An 18,653-nucleotide genomic window follows, 5' to 3' on the forward strand; every position below is an offset into this window, starting at 1 on the left:
CTCCCACAGCACTGACCCTCCGACAGTGCGGCACTCCCTCAGCACTGACCCTCCGACAGTGCGGCACTCCCTCAGTACTGACCCTCCGACAGTGCAGCGCTCCCTCAGTACTGACCCTCTGACAGTGCAGCGCTCCCTCAGCACTGACCCTCTGACAGTGCGGCACTCCCTCAGCACTGACCCTCTGACAGTGCGGAGCTCCCTCATCACTGACCCTCTGACAGTGCGGCACTCCCACAGTACTGACCCTCCGACAGTGCGGCATTCCCTCAGCACTGACCCTCTGACAGTGCGGCACTCCCACTGCACTGACCCTCCGACAGTGCGGCACTCCCTCAGTACTGACCCTCCGACAGTGCAGCGCTCCCTCAGCACTGACCCTCTGACAGTGCGGCACTCCCTCAGCACTGACCCTCTGACAGTGCGGCGCTCCCTCAGTACTGACCCTCTGACAGTGCAGCACTCCCTCAGCACTGACCCTCTGACAGTGCGGCACTCCCTCAGCACTGACCCTCTGACAGTGCGGCACTCCCACAGCACTGACTCTCCGACAGTGCGGCACTCCCTCAGCACTGACCCTCCAACAGTGCGGCACTCCCTCAGCACTGACCCTCTGACAGTGCAGCGCTCCCTCAGCACTGACCCTCTGACAGTGCAGCGCTCCCTCAGCACTGACCCTCCGAAAGTGCGGCACTCCCTCAGCACTAACCCTCCGACAGTGCGGCACGCCCTCAGTACTGACCCTCTGACAGTGCGGCACTCCCTCAGCACTGACCCTCTGACAGTGCGGCACTCCCTCAGCACTGACCCTCCGACAGTGCGGCACTCCCACAGCACTGACCCTCCAACAGTGCGGCACTCCCTCAGCACTGACCCTCCGACAGTGTGGCACTCCCTCAGCCCTGACCCTCTGACAGTGCGGCACTCCCTCAGTACTGACCCTCCAACAGTGCGGCACACCCTCAGTACTGACCCTCTGACAGTGCGGCACTCCCTCAGCACTGACCCTCCAACACTGCGGCACTCCCTCAGCACTGACCCTCCGACAGTGCGGCACTCCCTCAGTACTGACCCTCCAACAGTGCGGCACTCCCTCAGCACTGACCCTCTGACAGTGCGGCACTCCCTCAGCACTGACCCTCTGACAGTGCGGCACTCCCTCAGTACTGACACTCCGACAGTGCGGCACTCCCTCAGCACTGACCCTCCGACAGTGCGGCACTCCCTCAGCACTGACCCTCTGACAGTGCGGCACTCCCTCAGCACTGACCCTCCGACAGTGCGGCACTCCCTCAGCACTGACCCTCCGACAGTGCTCCGTCATGACAGGATGTGCCGAATTCTGTAACCATACCAAAAATGACATGTTGCGCCAGTCACAGCAAGAAGAGAGGAGGTGACAATGTCAGGTTTTGTTAGTCCTCACCTTGATAAACACGTCGAAAACAGCACTCAGGCAAACAAAAACCTGACAGATCCTTCAATGAGCGAGGAACTGAGTGAATTTAATAGGAAGAAAATCGAATGGTAATTAGGAACATAATGACAGTTGCAATGCACTTGATGATTTCCATCCCATGATATTTAAATGCGAAAGTCAGGACTTGCTGTTACATTAACCATAATTTTCCAGGGGTCTCTCGACAGGTATGATGTCCCCGAACGGAGAAATTGCCCATTTCAATTCATTATTTAACGAGAGAGTGCTGTCCGTTTCTAACATAGAATCCCCGCATTGTGGAAACAGACCATTCGGCCCCACAAGTCCGCACCCACCCCCCGAAGAATGTCACTCCCAGACACATCCCCTTCACAAATAACCCGACATGACTAGTGTACCATGCTACGGGGAAATTTAGCATGGCCAATCCACTCTAACCTGCACATCCCTGGGCACTATGGGACAATTTAGCACGGCCAATCCACTCTAACCTGCACATCCCTGGGCACTATGGGACAATTTAGCACGGCCAATCCACCCTAACCTGCACATCCCTGGGCACTATGGGACAATTTAGCACGGCCAATCCACCCTAACCTGCACATCCCTGGGCACTATGGGACAATTTAGCACGGCCAATCCACCCTAACCTGCACATTCCTGGACACTATGGGGCAATTTAGCACGGCCAATCCACCCTAACCTGCACATCCCTGGGCACGATGGGACAATTTAGCACGGCCAATCCACCCTAACCTGCACATCCCTGGGCACTATGGGACAATTTAGCACGGCCAATCCAGCCTAACCTGCACATCCCTGGGCACTATGGGACAATTTAGCATGGCCAATCCACCCTAACCTGCACATCACTGGGCACTATGGGACAATTTAGCACGGCCAATCCACCCTAACCTGCACATCCCTGGGCACTATGGGACAATTTAGCACGGCCAATCCACCCTAACCTGCACATCCCTGGGCACTATGGGACAATTGAGCACGGCCAATCCACCCTAACCTGCACATCCCTGGACACTATGGGGACAATTTAGCACAGCCAATCCACCCTGACCCACCTCATCTGCAGGGCGAGGAACAGGGCTGACAATTCCCTGACTCTTCTCCAGAACTCAAAGCGACTGGGAAAGGGTTCTAGGAGAGGGTGGATCCCCTAGTGTCGGTTCGCTGAACAGACAGTCAAAGCCAGTTGACCCGAATGCCCCAGGGCCAGGACATCCCAACGGGCACTGTGGCCTTGCCTGGCCGGCGGTGAGACGGGCACTGCCTGTCAGATCTCTTATCTATGCCTTCTCAGTCCGCACCCCCTCACCCTGCCCTTGAAGAAGGTTGGGGGGGGCGGTTGAGTGGAGATGGTAGAGATCGTCACACATCTCCTTGTTGGAATGTTCCTTTGCCAAGGAAGCCTGGAGAGGGATGTCCTGGTGTCTGTCGGTGTTCGTCCTGTGCGGCTCTGTGAAGCAGGGCTGCATACGTCTGTTGCCCGGGGTGCACGCCGACACGGTTACGCCTGGGCGACCGTCGACCCGTTGGAAGACGCTCGTTGGTGTGCCCGAAATGGGTTGGTCTTGCCGTACAAAGAGTTGACCTCAACCCAGGCTGGTAACCTCCAAGGTCCAGGATCACGCGCTGAGGGACGCAGCAAAGCTCAGGGCCACTACCACCGAGACCCAGTGGGGAAAGACCATCGTCTGAGGCCTTCCTGTCAAAGGATAGCAAGGAGGGGGCCGGGGGGGGGGTTCTGTTCAGATCTGAATGGCCACCACCGTTTCCCTTGAGGGGATATAATCTCCTGAATGCGCTCAGAAAATTCTCTTTGTTGTGAGGGGATGGAATTCTGAGGCATGTTCAAATCCCAAAGGGAACTGAAAAGTCTGCTTTTGGACCTGTTCACATCCACGCTAGTAATTTATGAATGAGGTGTGTTTTTATTTCCTTCTTGTTGTGAAGTAAACAAAAAGGTAGAATTCCGTCGTGGGGATACAGTGCACTTTCAGGAAAAGTGAATCGTTTCTGGCCCAGCGAAAGGCTGATGCTGAGCGACACTGCATAGGTGTCAGGGACGGAAGCAGACCATTCTGCCCATCAGTGCGTCTCCAAAATGGCTTCCCTGCCTCTGACTTGGGCTTAGTTTGGATTTGAGGTGGCGACTGCTTCTGAACCCTGGCGAGGGAGCCTTCCCGTTTCTCGAAAAACCAAGTGGGCGGATCCAGTCGGGGTGGGGAACAGTTTGGGTATTTTCGGGTCCGTGTATAAGGTGATCTCATTGAATGGCAGCAGCCTCGATGGGCCAAATGGCCTATCTCTGTTTCCACGCCTTGTGGGCAGATGGCAGAGTGAGCTTGTGGTGGCACTGTGCCAATAAGAGGGATTTGCTCAGTATTCTTTCACAGAAAGGGGTGAGCAGAGTGGGAGAGGAATGTCGTGCCTTCCGAAGAGGGGGATGAGCCAACTTGGAAAAGCCTTTTCATAAGTTAGAGCAAAGCAGCAGGGGCGGGGTGGAATCAGGGTCACAGGGATTTAGATTAGACTAGATTATACTACAGTGTGGAAACAGGCCCTTCGGCCCAACACGTCCACACCGACCCGCTGAAGCGCAACCCACCCATACCCCCACATTTACCACTTACCTAACACTATGGGCAATTTAGCATGGCCAATTCACCTGACCCTGCACATCTTTAGTTGAGCTGCCAGCTGGGGTTAGCAGTTGGCGGTTGAAACTGCTAGATACAGCTCTCTCTCTCTCTCTCTCTCTCACTCTCTCTCACTCTCTCTCTGCTCGACTCCTTCTCCCCTGGGGATTGCAATCGAGGGGAATCTATTTTTGCTGAATTTGCCGTTGCCAAGGGTGTGTTTATGGGTTGTTGATGAGTAGTTACATGAAATATTAGTTTGTTAAGTAGAGTTAAAGTTAATAGAACATAGAACAGCGCAGCAGTGGAACAGGCTCATTGGACGATGATGTTGTACCAAACGTGACGCCAAATTAAACTAATCCTTTGGGACAATTTAGCACGGCCAATCCACCCTAACCTGCACATCACTGGGCACTATGGGACAATTTAGCACGGCCAATCCACCCTAACCTGCACATCACTGGGCACCATGGGACAATTTAGCACGGCCAATCCACCCTAACCTGCACATCCCTGGGCACTATGGGACAATTTAGCACGGCCAATCCACCCTAACCTGCACATCACTGGGCACTATGGGACAATTTAGCACGGCCAATCCACCCTAACCTACACATCCCTGGGCACTATGGGACAATTTAGCACGGCCAATCCACCCTAACCTGCACATCCCTGGGCACTATGGGACAATTTAGCACGGCCAATCCACCCTAACCTGCACATCCCTGGGCGCTATGGGACAATTTAGCACGGCCAATCCACCCTAACCTGCAAATTCCTGGGCACTATGGGACAATTTAGCATGGCCAATCCACCCTAACCTGCAAATTCCTGGACACTATGTGACAATTTAGCATGGCCAATCCACCCTAACCTGCAAATTCCTGGGCACTATGTGACAATTTAGCATGGCCAATCCACCCTAACCTGCAAATTCCTGGACACTATGTGACAATTTAGCATGGCCAATCCACCCTAACCTGCATATCCCTGGGCACTATGGGACAATTTAGCACGGCCAATCCCACCCTAACCTGCACATCCCTGGGCACTATGGGACAATTTAGCACGGCCAATCCACCCTAACCTGCACATCCCTGGGCACTATGGGACAATTTAGCACGACCAAACCACCCTAACCTGTGCATCCCTGTACACTATGGGACAATTTAGCACGGCCAATCCACCCTAACCTGCACATCCCTGGGCACTATGGGACAATTTAGCACGGCCAATCCACCCTAACCTGCACATCCCTGTACACTATGGGACAATTTAGCACGGCCAATCCACCCTAACCTGCACATCCCTGGGCACTATGGGACAATTTTGCACGGCCAATCCATCCTAACCTGCACATCCCTGGGCACTATGGGACAATTTAGCACGGCCAATCCACCCTAACCTGCACATCCCTGGGCACTATGGGACAATTTAGCATGGCCAATCCACTCTAACCTGCACATCTTTGTACACTATGGGACAATTTTGCACGGCCAATCCATCCTAACCTGCACATTCCTGGACACTATGGGACAATTTAGCACGGCCAATCCACTCTAACATGCACATCCCTGGGCCCTATGGGACAATTTAGCACGGCCAATCTACCCTAACCTGCACATCCCTGGGCACTATGGGGACAATTTAGCACGGCCAATCCACCCGAACCTGCACATCCCTGGGCACTATGGGACAATTTAGCACGGCCAATCCACCCTAACCTGCACATCCCTGGGCACTATGGGATAATTTAGCACGGCCAATCCACCCTAACCTGCACATCCCTGGGCACTATGGGGCAATTTAGCACGGCCAATCCACCCTAACCTGCACATCCCTGGGCACTATGGGACAATTTAGTATGGCCAATCCACCCTAACCTGCACAACCCTGGGCACTATGGGACAATTTAACATGGCCAATCCACCCTAACCTGCACAACCCTGGGCACAATGGGACAATTTAGCACGGCCAATCCACCCTAACCTGCACAACCCTGGGCACTATGGGACAATTTAGCATGGCCAATCCACCCTAACCTGCACAACCCTGGGCACTATGGGACAATTTAGCACGGCCAATCCACCCTAACCTGCACAACCCTGGGCACTATGGGACAATTTAGCATGGCCAATCCATCCTAACCTGCACAACCCTGGGCACTATGGGACAATTTAGCATGGCCAATCCAACCTAACCTGCACAACCCTGGGCACTATGGGACAATTTAGCATGGCCAATCCAACCTAACCTGCATATTTGTTTGGACTTGAAATGTGGTGTAAGAATAAAGTCTGTTTTGCTTAAACTTTGACCGAGTGAATCTCATCCGGAACACTACCTTTTACACTTAGAGTCATAGAGTCACAGAGATGTACAGCACGGAAACAGACCCTTCGGTCCAACCCATCCATGCCGACCCAGATATCCCAACCCAATCTAGTCCCACCTGCCCTGGAACGAAATGAGGATCTCGGCTGTCTCCCTGATATATGTTGAGCGGGTTTGGACTGGTCTACAACTAGCCTGAGTGACTGATTGACCTATGACTTCTCTTAAATCATAAGTTAGGATTGAGCGAATTGAGTGCATTACAGTGAATGTAATATGTTTGGACTTTCAGCAGGCGTTAGATAAGGTCTCACGCAGTAAGCTTCTTAATACGATAAGAGCCCATGGTGTTGGAGGCAGTATATTAGCACAGAGAGTCAGAATGATAGCATTCTGTCACCCCACAGTGGAGTGCTGCGGAAATCATCCCTCGGTCACAATGGTCTATTTTACACAGATTCACCTGAATGACGTGGATGGAGAAAGTTGGTATATTATCGACAAGTTTGTAGGTGACACGTAAATAGGTGGGAAAACATATGGTGAGAGAGGATGGCGCAGAGTTTAAAGGGATATAGACAGATTAACGTGAGTGGGCCGAAACCAGGCAGTTAGAATATAACGAGAGTGTGGCGCTGGGAAAGCACAGCAGGTCAGGCCCACATCCGAGGAGCTGGAGAATCAACTCTTGCTCCTGCCCCTCGGATGCTGCCTGACCTGCTGTGCTTTTCCAGCACCACACTCCCGACTCTGATCTCCAGCGTCCACAGTCCTCACTTTCTCCGAGTCGGGATACAATGTCGGGAGGTGCTAGGTAATGCACTTTGGCCGGAAGAAGGTAGTCATAGAGATGTACAGCACGGAAACAGACCCTTCAGTCCAACTCATCCATGCTGTCCAGATATCCTGAATTAATCCAGTCTCATCTGCCAGCACAAGGCCCATATCCCTCCAAACCCTTCCTATTCATGTCCCCCTCCAAATGCCTTTTAAATGTTGTCATTGTACCAGCCTCCACCACTTCCTTTGGCAGCTCATTCCATACACGCACCACCCTCTGTGTGAAAAAGTTGCCCCTTAGGTCTCTTTTATATCTTTCCCCTCTCACCCTCAACCTATGTCCCCTAGTTTCGGACTCCCCCACCCAGGGAAAAGACTTTGTCTATTTACCCTATCCATGTCCCCTCATGATTTTGTAAACTTCTATAAGGTCACCCCTCAGCCTCCGATGCTCCAGGGAAAACAGCCCCAGCCTGTTCAGCCTCTCCCTGTAACTCAAACACTCCAACCCTGGCAACATCCTTGTAAATCTTTTCTGACCCCTTTCAAGTTTCACAACATCCTTCCTATAGCAGAGAGACCAGAATTGCAAACATAATTTAAAAGTGGGCCTAACCAATGTCCTGTACAGCCGCAACATGACCTCCCAACTCCTGTACTCAATACTCTGACCAATAAAGGAAAGCATACCAAACGCCTCCTTCACTATCCTATCTACCTGCAACTCCACTTTCAAGGAGCTATGAACCTGCACTCCAAGGTCTATTTGTTCAGCAACACTCTCTAGGACCTTACCATTAAGTGTGTAAGTTCTGCCCTGATTTGCTTCCCCAAAATGCAGCACCTCGCATTTATCTGAATTAAACTCCATCTGCCACTTCTCAGCCCATTGGCACATCTGGTCCAGATCCTGTTGTAATCTGAGGTAACCCTCTTCGCTGTCCACTACACCTCCAGTTTTGGTGTCATATCCAAACGTACTAACCATACTTCCTATATTCACCTCCAAATCATTTATATAAATGACAAAAAGTAGAGGGCCCAGCACCACTTGTAGCATTCCACTGGTCACAGGCCGACAGTCCGAAAAACAACCCTCCACCACCACCCTCTGTCTTCTAACTTTGACCCAGTTCTGTATCCAAAAGGCTGGTTCTCCCTGTATTCCGTGAGATCTAGCCTTGCTCACCAGTCTCCCACGGGGAACCTTGTCCAGAGAGATCACATCCACCACTCTGCCCTCATCAGTCCTCTTTGCTACTTCTTCAAAAATACTCAACCCCGGGAGTGGCATAGTGGCTCACTGCTGCCTCACGGCGCCAGGGACCAAGGTTCGATTCCACCCTCGGGCGACTGTCTGCGTGGAGTTTGCACATTCTCCGCGTGTCTGCATGGGATTTCCTCTGAGGGCTCCAGTTTTCACCCACAGTCCAAACATGTGCAGGATAGGGTGGATTGGCCGTGCTAAATTGTCCCATAGTGCCCAGGGATGTGCAGGTTAGGGGGGATTGGCCGTGCTAAATTGTCCCATAGTGCCCAGGGATGTGCAGGTTAGGGGGGATTGGCCGTGCTAAATTGTCCCATAGTGCCCAGGGATGTGCAGGTTAGGGTGGATTGGCCGTGCTAAATTGTCCCATAGTGTCCAGTGATGTGGAAGTTAGGGTGGACTGGCCGTGCTAAATTGTCCTATAGTGTCCAGGGATATGCTAAATTGCCCCATAGTATCTAGGCACATGTAAATTAGGTGGATGAGCCAGTGGAAATACAGGGATAGGGTTTGGGGGAGGTGAGTTGAAACTTTATTGCTGGAACAGCACAGCAGGTCAGGCAGCATCCAGGGAACAGGAGATTCGACGTTTCGGGCACAGGCCCTTCTTCAGGAATGAGCAGAGAGTGTTCAGCAGGAGAAGATAAAAGGTAGGGAGGAGGGACTTGGAGGAGGGGCGTTGGAAATGTGATAGGTGGAAAGAGGTCAAGGTGAGGGTGATAGGTCGGAGTAGGATGGAGGCGGAGAGGTCAAGAAGAAGACTGCAGGTCAGGAAGGCGGTGCCGGGCTGGAGGGATTCGGCTGAGACAAGGTGGGGGGAGGGGGGATGAAGAAACTGGTGAAGTCCAAGTTCATCCCCTGTGGTTGGAGGGTTCCCAGTCGGAAGATAAGACGCTCCTCCTCCGACCGTCGGGTTGTTGTGGTTTGGCGGTGGATGAGTCCAATGACCTGCATATCCTCGGTGGAGTGGGAGGGGGAGTTGAAATGCTGTGCTACAGGGTGGTTGGGTTGGTTCGTCCGGGTGGCCCAGAGGTGCTCTCTGAATCGCTCCGCAAGTAGGCGGCCTGTCTCCCCAATATAGACGAGGCCACACCGGCTGCAGCGGATGCAGTAGATGATGTGGGTGGAGGTGCAGGTGAATCTGTGGCGGATATGGAAGTTTCCTTTGGGGCCTTGGAGAGAAGTGAGGGGGGAGGTGTGGGCGCAAGTCTTGCACCTCCTGCGGTTGCAAGGGAAGGTGCCGGGAGTGGAGGTTGGGTCGGTGGGGGGTGTGGATCTGACAAGGGAGTCGCGGAGGGAGTGGTCTCTACGGAACGCTGATAGGGGAGGGGAGGGAAATATATCCTTGGTGCTGGGGTCTGTTTGGAGGTGGCGGAAGTGACGGCGGATGATGCGCTGTACATGGAGGTTAGTGGGGTGGTAGGTGAGGACCAGTGGGGTTCTGTCCTGGTGGCGGTTGGAGGGGCGGGGCTCAAGGGCGGAGGAGCGGGAAGTGGAGGAGATGCGGTGGAGGGCACCGTCGACCACGTCGGGGGGGAAATTGCGGTCCTTGAAGAAGGAGGCCATCTGTGTTGTACGTTTTTTGAACTGGTCCTCCTGGGAGCAGATGCGGCGGAGACGAAGGAATTGGGAGAATGGGATGGCGTTTTTACAGGGGGCAGGATGGGAGGAGGTGTAGTCCAGGTAGCTGTGGGAGTCGGTTGGTTTGTAGTAGATGTCCGTGTTGATTCGGTCGCCTGAGAAAGAAATAGAAAGGTCTAGGAAGGGGAGGGAGGAGTCCGAGACTGTTCAGGTGAATTTGAGGTCGGGGTGGAAGGTGTTAGTGTAGTGGATGAACTGTTCAACCTCCTCGTAGTGTAGTGGATGAACTGTTCAACCTCCTCGTAGTGTAGTGGATGAACTGTTCAACCTCCTCGTAGTGTAGGTCATTGGACTCATCCACCGCCAAACCACAACAACGCGACGGTCGGAGGAGGAGCGTCTTATCTTCCGACTGGGAACCCTCCAACCACAGGGGATGAACTTGGACTTCACCAGTTTCTTCATCCCCCCTCCCCCCACCTTGTCTCAGCCGGATCCCTCCAGCCCGGCACCGCCTTCCTGACCTGCAGTCTTCTTCTTGACCTCTCCGCCTCCATCCTACTCCGACCTATCACCCTCACCTTGACCTCTTTCCACCTATCACATTTCCAACGCCCCTCCTCCAAGTCCCTCCTCCCTACCTTTTATCTTCTCCTGCTGAACACTCTCTGCTCATTCCTGAAGAAGGGCCTGTGCCCGAAACGTCGAATCTCCTGTTCCCTGGATGCTGCCTGACCTGCTGTGCTGTTCCAGCAATGAAGTTTCAACTTTGATCTCCAGCATCTGCAGACCTCACTTTCTCCTTTGGGGGAGGTGAGTCTGGGTGGGATACTCTTTGGAGGGCCATTGTGAACCTGTTGGGCTGAAGGGCCTGTTTCCACACTGTAGGGATTCAGAGTGGATTAGCTATGCTAAATTGTCCCACAGTTCCCAGGGATGTGCAGGGTAGGGTGGATTGGCCGTGCTAAATTGCCCCATAGTGCCCAGGGATGTGCAGGGTAGGGTGGATTGGCCGTGCTAAATTGCCCCATAGTGCCCAGGGATGTGCAGGGTAGGGTGGACTGGCCGTGCTAAATTGTCCCATAGTGCCCAGGGATGTGCAGGTTAGGGTGGATTGGCCGTGCTAAATTGTCCCATAGTGCCCAGGGATGTGCAGGTTAGGGTGGATTGGCTGTGCTAAATTGTCCCATAGTGCCCAGGGATGTGCACGTTAGGGTGGATTGGCCATGCTAAATTGTCCCATAGTGCCCAGGGATGTGCAGGTTAGGGTGGATTAGCCGTGCTAAATTGTCCCATAGTGCCCAGGGATGTGCAGGTTAGGGTGGATTGGCCGTGCTAAATTGTCCCATAGTGCCCAGGGATGTGCAGGTTAGGGTGGATTGGCCGTGCTAAATTGTCCCATAGTGCCCAGGGATGTGCAGGTTAGGGTGGATTGGCCGTGCTAAATTGTCCCATAGTGCCCAGGAATGTGCAGGTTAGGGTGGATTGGCCGTGCTAAATTGTCCCATAGTGTCCAGGGATGTGGAGGTTAGGGTGGATTGGCCATGCTAAATTGTCCCATAGTGTCCAGTGATGTGGAAGTTAGGGTGGACTGGCCATGCTAAATTGTCCTATAGTGTCCAGGGATATGCTAAATTGCCCCATAGTATCTAGGCACATGTAAATTAGGTGGATGAGCCAGTGGAAATACAGGGATAGGGTTTGGGGGAGGTGAGTCTGGGTGGGATGCTCTTTGGAGGGCCATTGTGAACCTGTTGGGCTGAATGGCCTGTTTCCACACTGTAGGGATTCAGAGTGGATTAGCTATGCTAAATTGTCCCACAGTTCCCAGGGATGTGCAGGTTAGGATGGATTGGCCGTGCTAAATTGCCCCATAGTGCCCAGGGTTATGCAGGGTAGGGTGGATTGGCCATGCTAAATTGCCCCATAGTGCCCAGGGATGTGCAGGGTAGGGTGGACTGGCCGTGCTAAATTGTCCCACAGTGCCCACAGATGTGCAGGTTAGGGTGGATTGGCTATGCTAAATTGTCCCATAGTGCCCAGGGATGTGCAGGTTAGGGTGGATTGGCCGTGCTAAATTGTCCTATAGTGTCCAGGGATGTGCAGGTTCGGGTGGATTGGCCGTGCTAAATTGTCCCGTATTGCCCAGGGATGTGCAGGGTAGGGTGGACTGGCCGTGCTAAATTGTCCCACAGTGCCCACAGATGTGCAGGTTAGGGTGGATTGGCCGTGCTAAATTGTCCCACAGTGTCCAGGGATGTGCAGGTTAGGGTGGATTTGCCGTGTTAAATTGTCCCACAGTGTCCAGGGATGTGCAGGTTAGGGTGGATTGGCCGTGCAAAATTGTCCCACAGTGTCCAGGGATGTGCAGGTTAGGGTGGATTGGCCGTGCTGAATTGTCCCATAGTGTCCAGGGATGTGCAGGTTAGGGTGGATTGGCCGTGCAAAATTGTCCCACAGTGTCCAGGGATGTGCAGGTTAGGGTGGATTGGCCGTGCAAAATTGTCCCATAGTGCCCAGGGATGTGCAGGTTAGGGTGGATTGGCCGTGCAAAATTGTCCCATAGTGCCCAGGGATGTGCAGGTTAGGGTGGATTGGCCGTGCTAAATTGTCCCATAGTGCCCAGGGATGTGCAGGTTAGGGTGGATTGGCCGTGCAAAATTGTCCCATAGTGCCCAGGGATGTGCAGGTTAGGGTGGATTGGCCGTGCTAAATTGTCCCATAGTGCCCAGGGATGTGCAGGTTAGGGTGGATTGGCCGTGCTAAATTGTCCCATAGTGCCCAGGGATGTGCAGGTTAGAGTGGATTGGCCGTGCTAAATTGTCCCATAGTGCCCAGGGATGTGCAGGTTAGGGTGGATTGGCCGTGCTAAATTGTCCCATAGTGTTCAGGTTAGATGCATTTGTAAGGGGTAACCATAGAGTAATAGGGTAGGGGGAATGGGTCTGGGTGGGTTACTCTTCAGAGGATTGGTGTGAACGTGTTGGCCCCCAGTGGCCTGTTTCCACACTGTCGGGAATCTATGAGAAGGTCTGTGAATGGGGCTTAAGGGTTGGCAAGTTGTGCTGAGGCCTTGGTCAGACCCCAGCTGGAATACTGTGGACAGTGCGGGGGTCCCTTATCTGAGGGATGGTATGGTGTGGAGGAGCCACTGTTGGACTGGGGGTGGACAAAGTTCAAAATCACACAACACCAGGTTATAGTCCAACAGGGTTCTATTTGGAAGCACTCAGCTTTCAGAGCGCTGACAACCATCTGATGAAGGAGCGGCGCTCCGAAAGCTAGTGCTTCCAAACAACCCTGTTGGATTATAACCTGGTGTTGGGTGATTTTTAACTAAGGCTGAGCTGATAACCCTCAACTTCACTTCTCTTGATAACCGTTGTTTCACTCTGTAACACTCTGAACACTGTGAGGCTGCTTTCCCTCTCCCTCCCTTCCTACGTACCCCACAATGATTGGTCAGCCCAGAACGAGAGAGTGGTCCCACTCTCAGGATAAAGGGGGTCTGCCACTTTCAACTGAACTGAGGAGAAATGGCCGTTGGTGGTTTTATGTCAATCCAACTCAAAGATTATTGAACAGGGTAGGGGCAATTATGGTTCAGTTACAACTGAAGTCACACGTAGGCCATGTAAAGCCTGAGTCATCACATCGTGCTGCTTGTTAGCATCTTTAGTTAAGATTAAGGCAAATAGATGATTAGCTATTAATTGTCGCTGCAGGTAAGCTGTATACTAAAGAAGGTGTTTGGTATGCTTGCCTGTATTAGTCAGTGCATTGAGTGTAGGGGGTCATGTTGTGGCTGTACAGGACATTGGTTAGGCCACTTTTGGAATACTGTGTTCAGTTCTGGTCTCTCTGCTAGAGGAAAGATGTTGTGAAACTTGAAAGGGTTCAGAAAAGATTTACAAGGATGTTGCCGGGGTTGGAGGGTCTGAGCTACAGGGAGAGGCTGAACAGGCTGGGGCTGTTTTCCCTGGAGCGTCGGAGGCTGAGGGGTGACCCTATAGAGGTTTATAAAATCATGAAGGGGGCATGGATAGGGTGAATTGACAAGAGCTTTTCTCTGGGGTGGGGGGAGTCCAGAACTAGAGGGGCATAGGTTTAGGGTGAGAGGGGAAAGGTTTAAAAGGGAGCTGAGGGGCAACTTTTTCACACGGAGGGTGGTGCGTGTGTGGAATGAGCTGCCAGAGGAAGTGGTGGAGGCTGGTACAATGACAACGTCTAACAGGCATCTGAATAGGAAGGGTTTGTGGGCTAAATGCTGGCAAATGGGACTAGCTTAATTGAGGATATCTGGTCGGCATGGATGAGTTGGGCCGAAGGGTCTGTTTCTGTGCTGGACGTCTCTCTGCCTGGAGTGGCTTGGTTGGTGCTCCTGCAATTCAGCTGCATCGCTGTAGGGTCTGAAGTCACACAGAGACCGTGTTAATGTCTGAATCATCACACTGCGCTGCTTGTTACCATCTTTGTTTAAGAGTTCGGCAAACAGCTATCAATCTGCGGCCTCACCTATAAATAGGAAGCATCTGCCGCATCGAGATGAAGGGGAGATGGGAGGCGTATGACTGGGATAATCAATGGATTCTCTGCACGAGAGGAAAAGATGTCTTTAGCTCGATTTCAATCTCACTATCCTGAATTCAAGTGGGCCAGACAAATAGATTTTTTCCAGTCAACCAGACGTCCAATCGATGATAGTTTCCCCAGCCGTCCCAACCGAGACCTGTCTCAACTCTTAATTTATTAATTAACCATTTATATTCGACAAGCCGTGCGCTGGATTTGAACCCAGGTTCCTGACGCATGAATCTGGATCACTTGATTACTGGCCCGCTGATAACACCATTCTGCCTTCACTTTGTAGCCATCTGCGCTCCCCCCACTCCGGGGTTAATTTACCCTTCAACACTCGGGAGGACAGAAGGAGGCCATTCAGGGGCACTGAGTCTATTCTAGCTCTTGGAAATGTCAATAAACTTCAGCACCGCTCAGAGAAAACTCCCACTCACTTTTGACTTGGCGCTTTCCATATTTTTTAATTTATTCATTCACGGGATGAGGCCCATCATTTCCTGCCCTGTCCCTAATTGCCCCAGAGGGACAGTTAAGAGGCAACCCCGTCGCTGTGGGGGGGGGGGGGGGGGGGGTCTGGAGTTCACGTGTAGGCCCGGACCTGGTAAGGCCGGCAATTTCCTAAAGGACATGGGTGAAGCAGATGGGCTTTCCCTACAGTTCGACAATAGATTCACGGCAATCATTAGATTCCAGAGTCTTTATTGAATTCAAATCCCATCTTCTTCCATGGCAGAGTTCATACCCGGTCCCCAGAATGTCACCTGGGGTTCTGGATTAACAGTCCAGCGATAAATAACAACGGGCCATTGAACTGCAGAGCAGACTCAATGGGCCGAATGGCCCAATTCTGCTCCCGTAGTGTCAATTTCTACCTTCCTCCATCTCTGAACGAGTGGAATTTCTCCTCAATCCACACCACCCACCCCCCCCCCCCCCACCCCGTATCACGACCTTCGGAGAGTGCGTTGGGGTCTCTATTCCGACCAGCACACTCCGGGGAAAGGCTCAACTGCGCCATGGCTTAACGCCAAGGTTAACCAGTCCGGTAGCGTCTGACCTTCTAATGCGAGAGTTCAGTCGCTCTCCCGCGGGTGCGGGCGCGCGCTAAGAGTTAACAAGGTAGGATGACACTTGAAAAGGTTTTGTGACTCACTGTTGTGAGCCGTAGGCGTGGAGCGGAATTATATCTTTGAATCTCATCTCCCATACGGTGTAATTGGCTCAGCAATGTTCAGTTTCATTTACCACAGTTTCTATTTTTGGTTAAAAAAGCCGACCCTCTCCTCGGTAAATGGTGATTTTAAGAACAACGCGAGCCAATCCTCCCTGCTCTGTGTTTCGGTTCCTTGAGTGTTTCCTGAATTCTCTGTCTCGGGACGTTGTGAAACTTGAAAGGGTTTCAGAAAAGATTTACCAGGATGTTGCCAGGGTTGGAGGGTTTGAGCTGTAGGGAGGGGCTGAACAGGCTGGGGCTGTTTTCCCTGGAGCGTCGGAGGCTGAGGGGGGACCTTATAGAAGTTTATAAAATCATGAGGGGCATGGATAGGGTAAATAGGCAAGGTCTTTTCCCTGGGGTTGGGGGGAGTCCAGAACTAGAGGGGCATAGGTTGAGGGTGAGAGGGGAAAGATATAAAAGAGATCCGAGGGCAACTTTTTCACACAGAGGGTGGTGCGTGTATGGAATGAGCTGCCAGAGGAAGTGGTGGAGGCTGGTACAATGACAACATTTAAAAGGCATCTGGATGGGGACATGAATAGGAAGGGTTTGGAGGGATATGGGCCAAGTGCTGGCAAATGGGACTGGATTGTGTTGGGATATCTGGTCGGCATGGACGGGTTGGACCGAAGGGTCTGTTTCCGTGCTGTCCATCTCTGTGACCTCTCCCCCTCTCTGTGCCCCTCTGTGTGTCTCAGAGAGCTCACTTGCATCCACACCAGCGTCCCCCCCCCCCGTTTTTAAGTACTTTTTTGAGCAGTTTGCTGATCTTTGCGCTGACTTGGTAAGGTCGGGAAGGGGGAATGTGCCTGACCCGAAACGTGAACCTCTGGTTTCGCTCCAAGGGTTCCCACCCAGACCTGCTGAGCTCTTCCAGCCACTTCTGTTTCCATTTCGCACCCACCCTCCACGCACCCCCCCCCCCCCCCCCTTCCCACCTGAGCTTGGACGGGGTCGGTCTGGAAACACAGTAAGGGGCAGGTCGCGTTGGGACTGAGGAAGCAGGGGGTGGGGGAGGGACGCGCCGGCGGAGGGTTGAATCCTGGCATTCTGCGGCCGTCAGAGGGTCAGCGTTCGGGCGGGAACGCGCGCGCGCGCGCTGCACGGGTTGGCCATGTCGGAACGGTGCAGCAGGGGTCGATGGGCCGGGCGGCCCCTCCTTCCTTTGTCCTTGCCACCTGACATCGAGGGCGGAGCGGAGGAGTGAGCCAATTTCCCCCCCCCCCCCCCCCCCCCCACCATTCCTCCAACTCCTTTTGTTCCACACCAGCCTCCTCCTATCCCCCTTCCCGCCTCCCCCCCCCCCCCCCCCCCCCCCCTCAGCCACCCCTCCCATCTCCCCGTGGCTGTGGTTTGACTTATTGATGTGTTTTGGATTGATTACTGTCACATGTACCGAAGGACAGTGAAAAGTTTTGTTCTGCGTGCAGACCATACCAAACAAGGTGTGTTAAGGTAACGGAACAGGTCGAGGAGTACAGTGTTACTGCTGTGGGGAAGGTGCACAGAGACTGGCATCAACATCAGATTTCAAATCTGAGAGGGCCGTCCATGAGTCTGATAACAGCGGGGAAGAGGCTGTCCTTGAACCTGTCAGTCCGTGTGTTTGAGCTTTTGTCCCTCCTGCCTGAGGGAAGAGGGTGGGAGAGATTATAACCGGGGTGGGAGGGGTCTCTGATGATGTCGGCTGCCTTCCCGAGGCAGTGGGGAGTGTAGATGGAGTCGGTGGGTGGAAGGTTGGGTTTGTGTGAGGGACTGGGCTGTGTTCACAGCTCCCTGTAGTCTCTCACAGCCCTGGGCAGAGCAGTTACCGTGATGCATCCGGATTGGATGCTTTCTGTGGGTGCATCTGTAAAAGAATTGGTGAGGGTCCTTATGGACATGCTGAATTTCCGTAGCGTCCTGAGGAAGGAGGGGTGTCGTTGTGATTTCCTGACTGTCCCACCAACAGACGGAATGTTGGTGACTGTCACTCCCAGGGACTTGACGCTCTTGACCAACTCCACCTCAGCTCCATCGATGTGGACAGGGAGGCGTGCCCTCCACTCCACCTCCTGAAGTTGACGACCAGCTCTTCGGCTTCGTTGATGTTGAGGGAGAGATTGTTGCCTCTGGTGTGTGTGTGGGTGTGTCTGTGTGTGTGTGGGTGTGTGTGTGTGTGTGTGTGTGAGAGAGTGTGTGTGTGTGAGTGTGTGTGTGTGTGAGAGTGTGTAAGTATGTGTGTGAGTCTGTGTGTGTGTGAGTCTGAGTGTGTGTGTGTGTGTGAGTGTGTGTGTTTGTGAGTGTGTGTGTGTGAGTGTGTGTGTGTGTGTGAGAGAGTGTGTGTGTGTGAGTGTGTGTGTGTGAGTCTGAGTGTGTGTGAGTCTGTGTGTGTATGAGAGTGTGTGAGTGTGAGTCTGTGTGTGAGTCTGTGTGTGTGTGAGTGTGAGTGTGTGTGTGAGTCTGTGTGTGTGTGAGTCTGTGTGTGTGTGAGAGTGGGTTTTGTTTTAATGCCTTCACAGAATGTGGATATCACAGGCGAGGCCCAGCATTTATTGCCCCGTCCCTAATTGCTCAGAGGGGGGCAGTTCAGTGTCAACCGCATCGCTGTGGGTCTGGTGTCACGTATAGGCCCAGACCAGGTCAGGATGACAGCTTCCTCCCCTCAAAGACGTTAGTGAACCCGATGAGTCTTTATAACAAACGACTCTCAGACATCATTAATTCCAAAGTTTTACTGAATTCAATTTCCAATATCTGCTGTGTCGGGATTTGAACCGGGCACGCCAGAGCTATTAGCTGGGTCTCTGGATT

At 52.9% G+C, this 18,653-nt stretch overlaps 1 protein-coding gene across 1 annotated transcript in view; it reads left to right on the forward strand.

The window, feature by feature from the left end:
* The first annotated feature begins 2,814 nt into the window (after positions 1-2,814).
* LOC122543998 (neurexin-1-like) overlaps positions 2,815-18,653 on the forward strand; it is a 1,169,973-nt gene continuing 1,154,134 nt past the window's right edge. The window contains exon 1 of the mRNA XM_087983596.1: positions 2,815-3,064. Coding sequence (XP_087839722.1) covers positions 2,815-3,064 — 250 coding nt within the window. The remainder of the gene's footprint in view (positions 3,065-18,653) is intronic.

Source organism: Chiloscyllium plagiosum, unplaced genomic scaffold, assembly GCF_037043375.1.
Source record: "Chiloscyllium plagiosum isolate Xiang-an unplaced genomic scaffold, Cpla_swu_hap1 HiC_scaffold_46, whole genome shotgun sequence".
NCBI lineage: Eukaryota > Metazoa > Chordata > Chondrichthyes > Orectolobiformes > Hemiscylliidae > Chiloscyllium > Chiloscyllium plagiosum.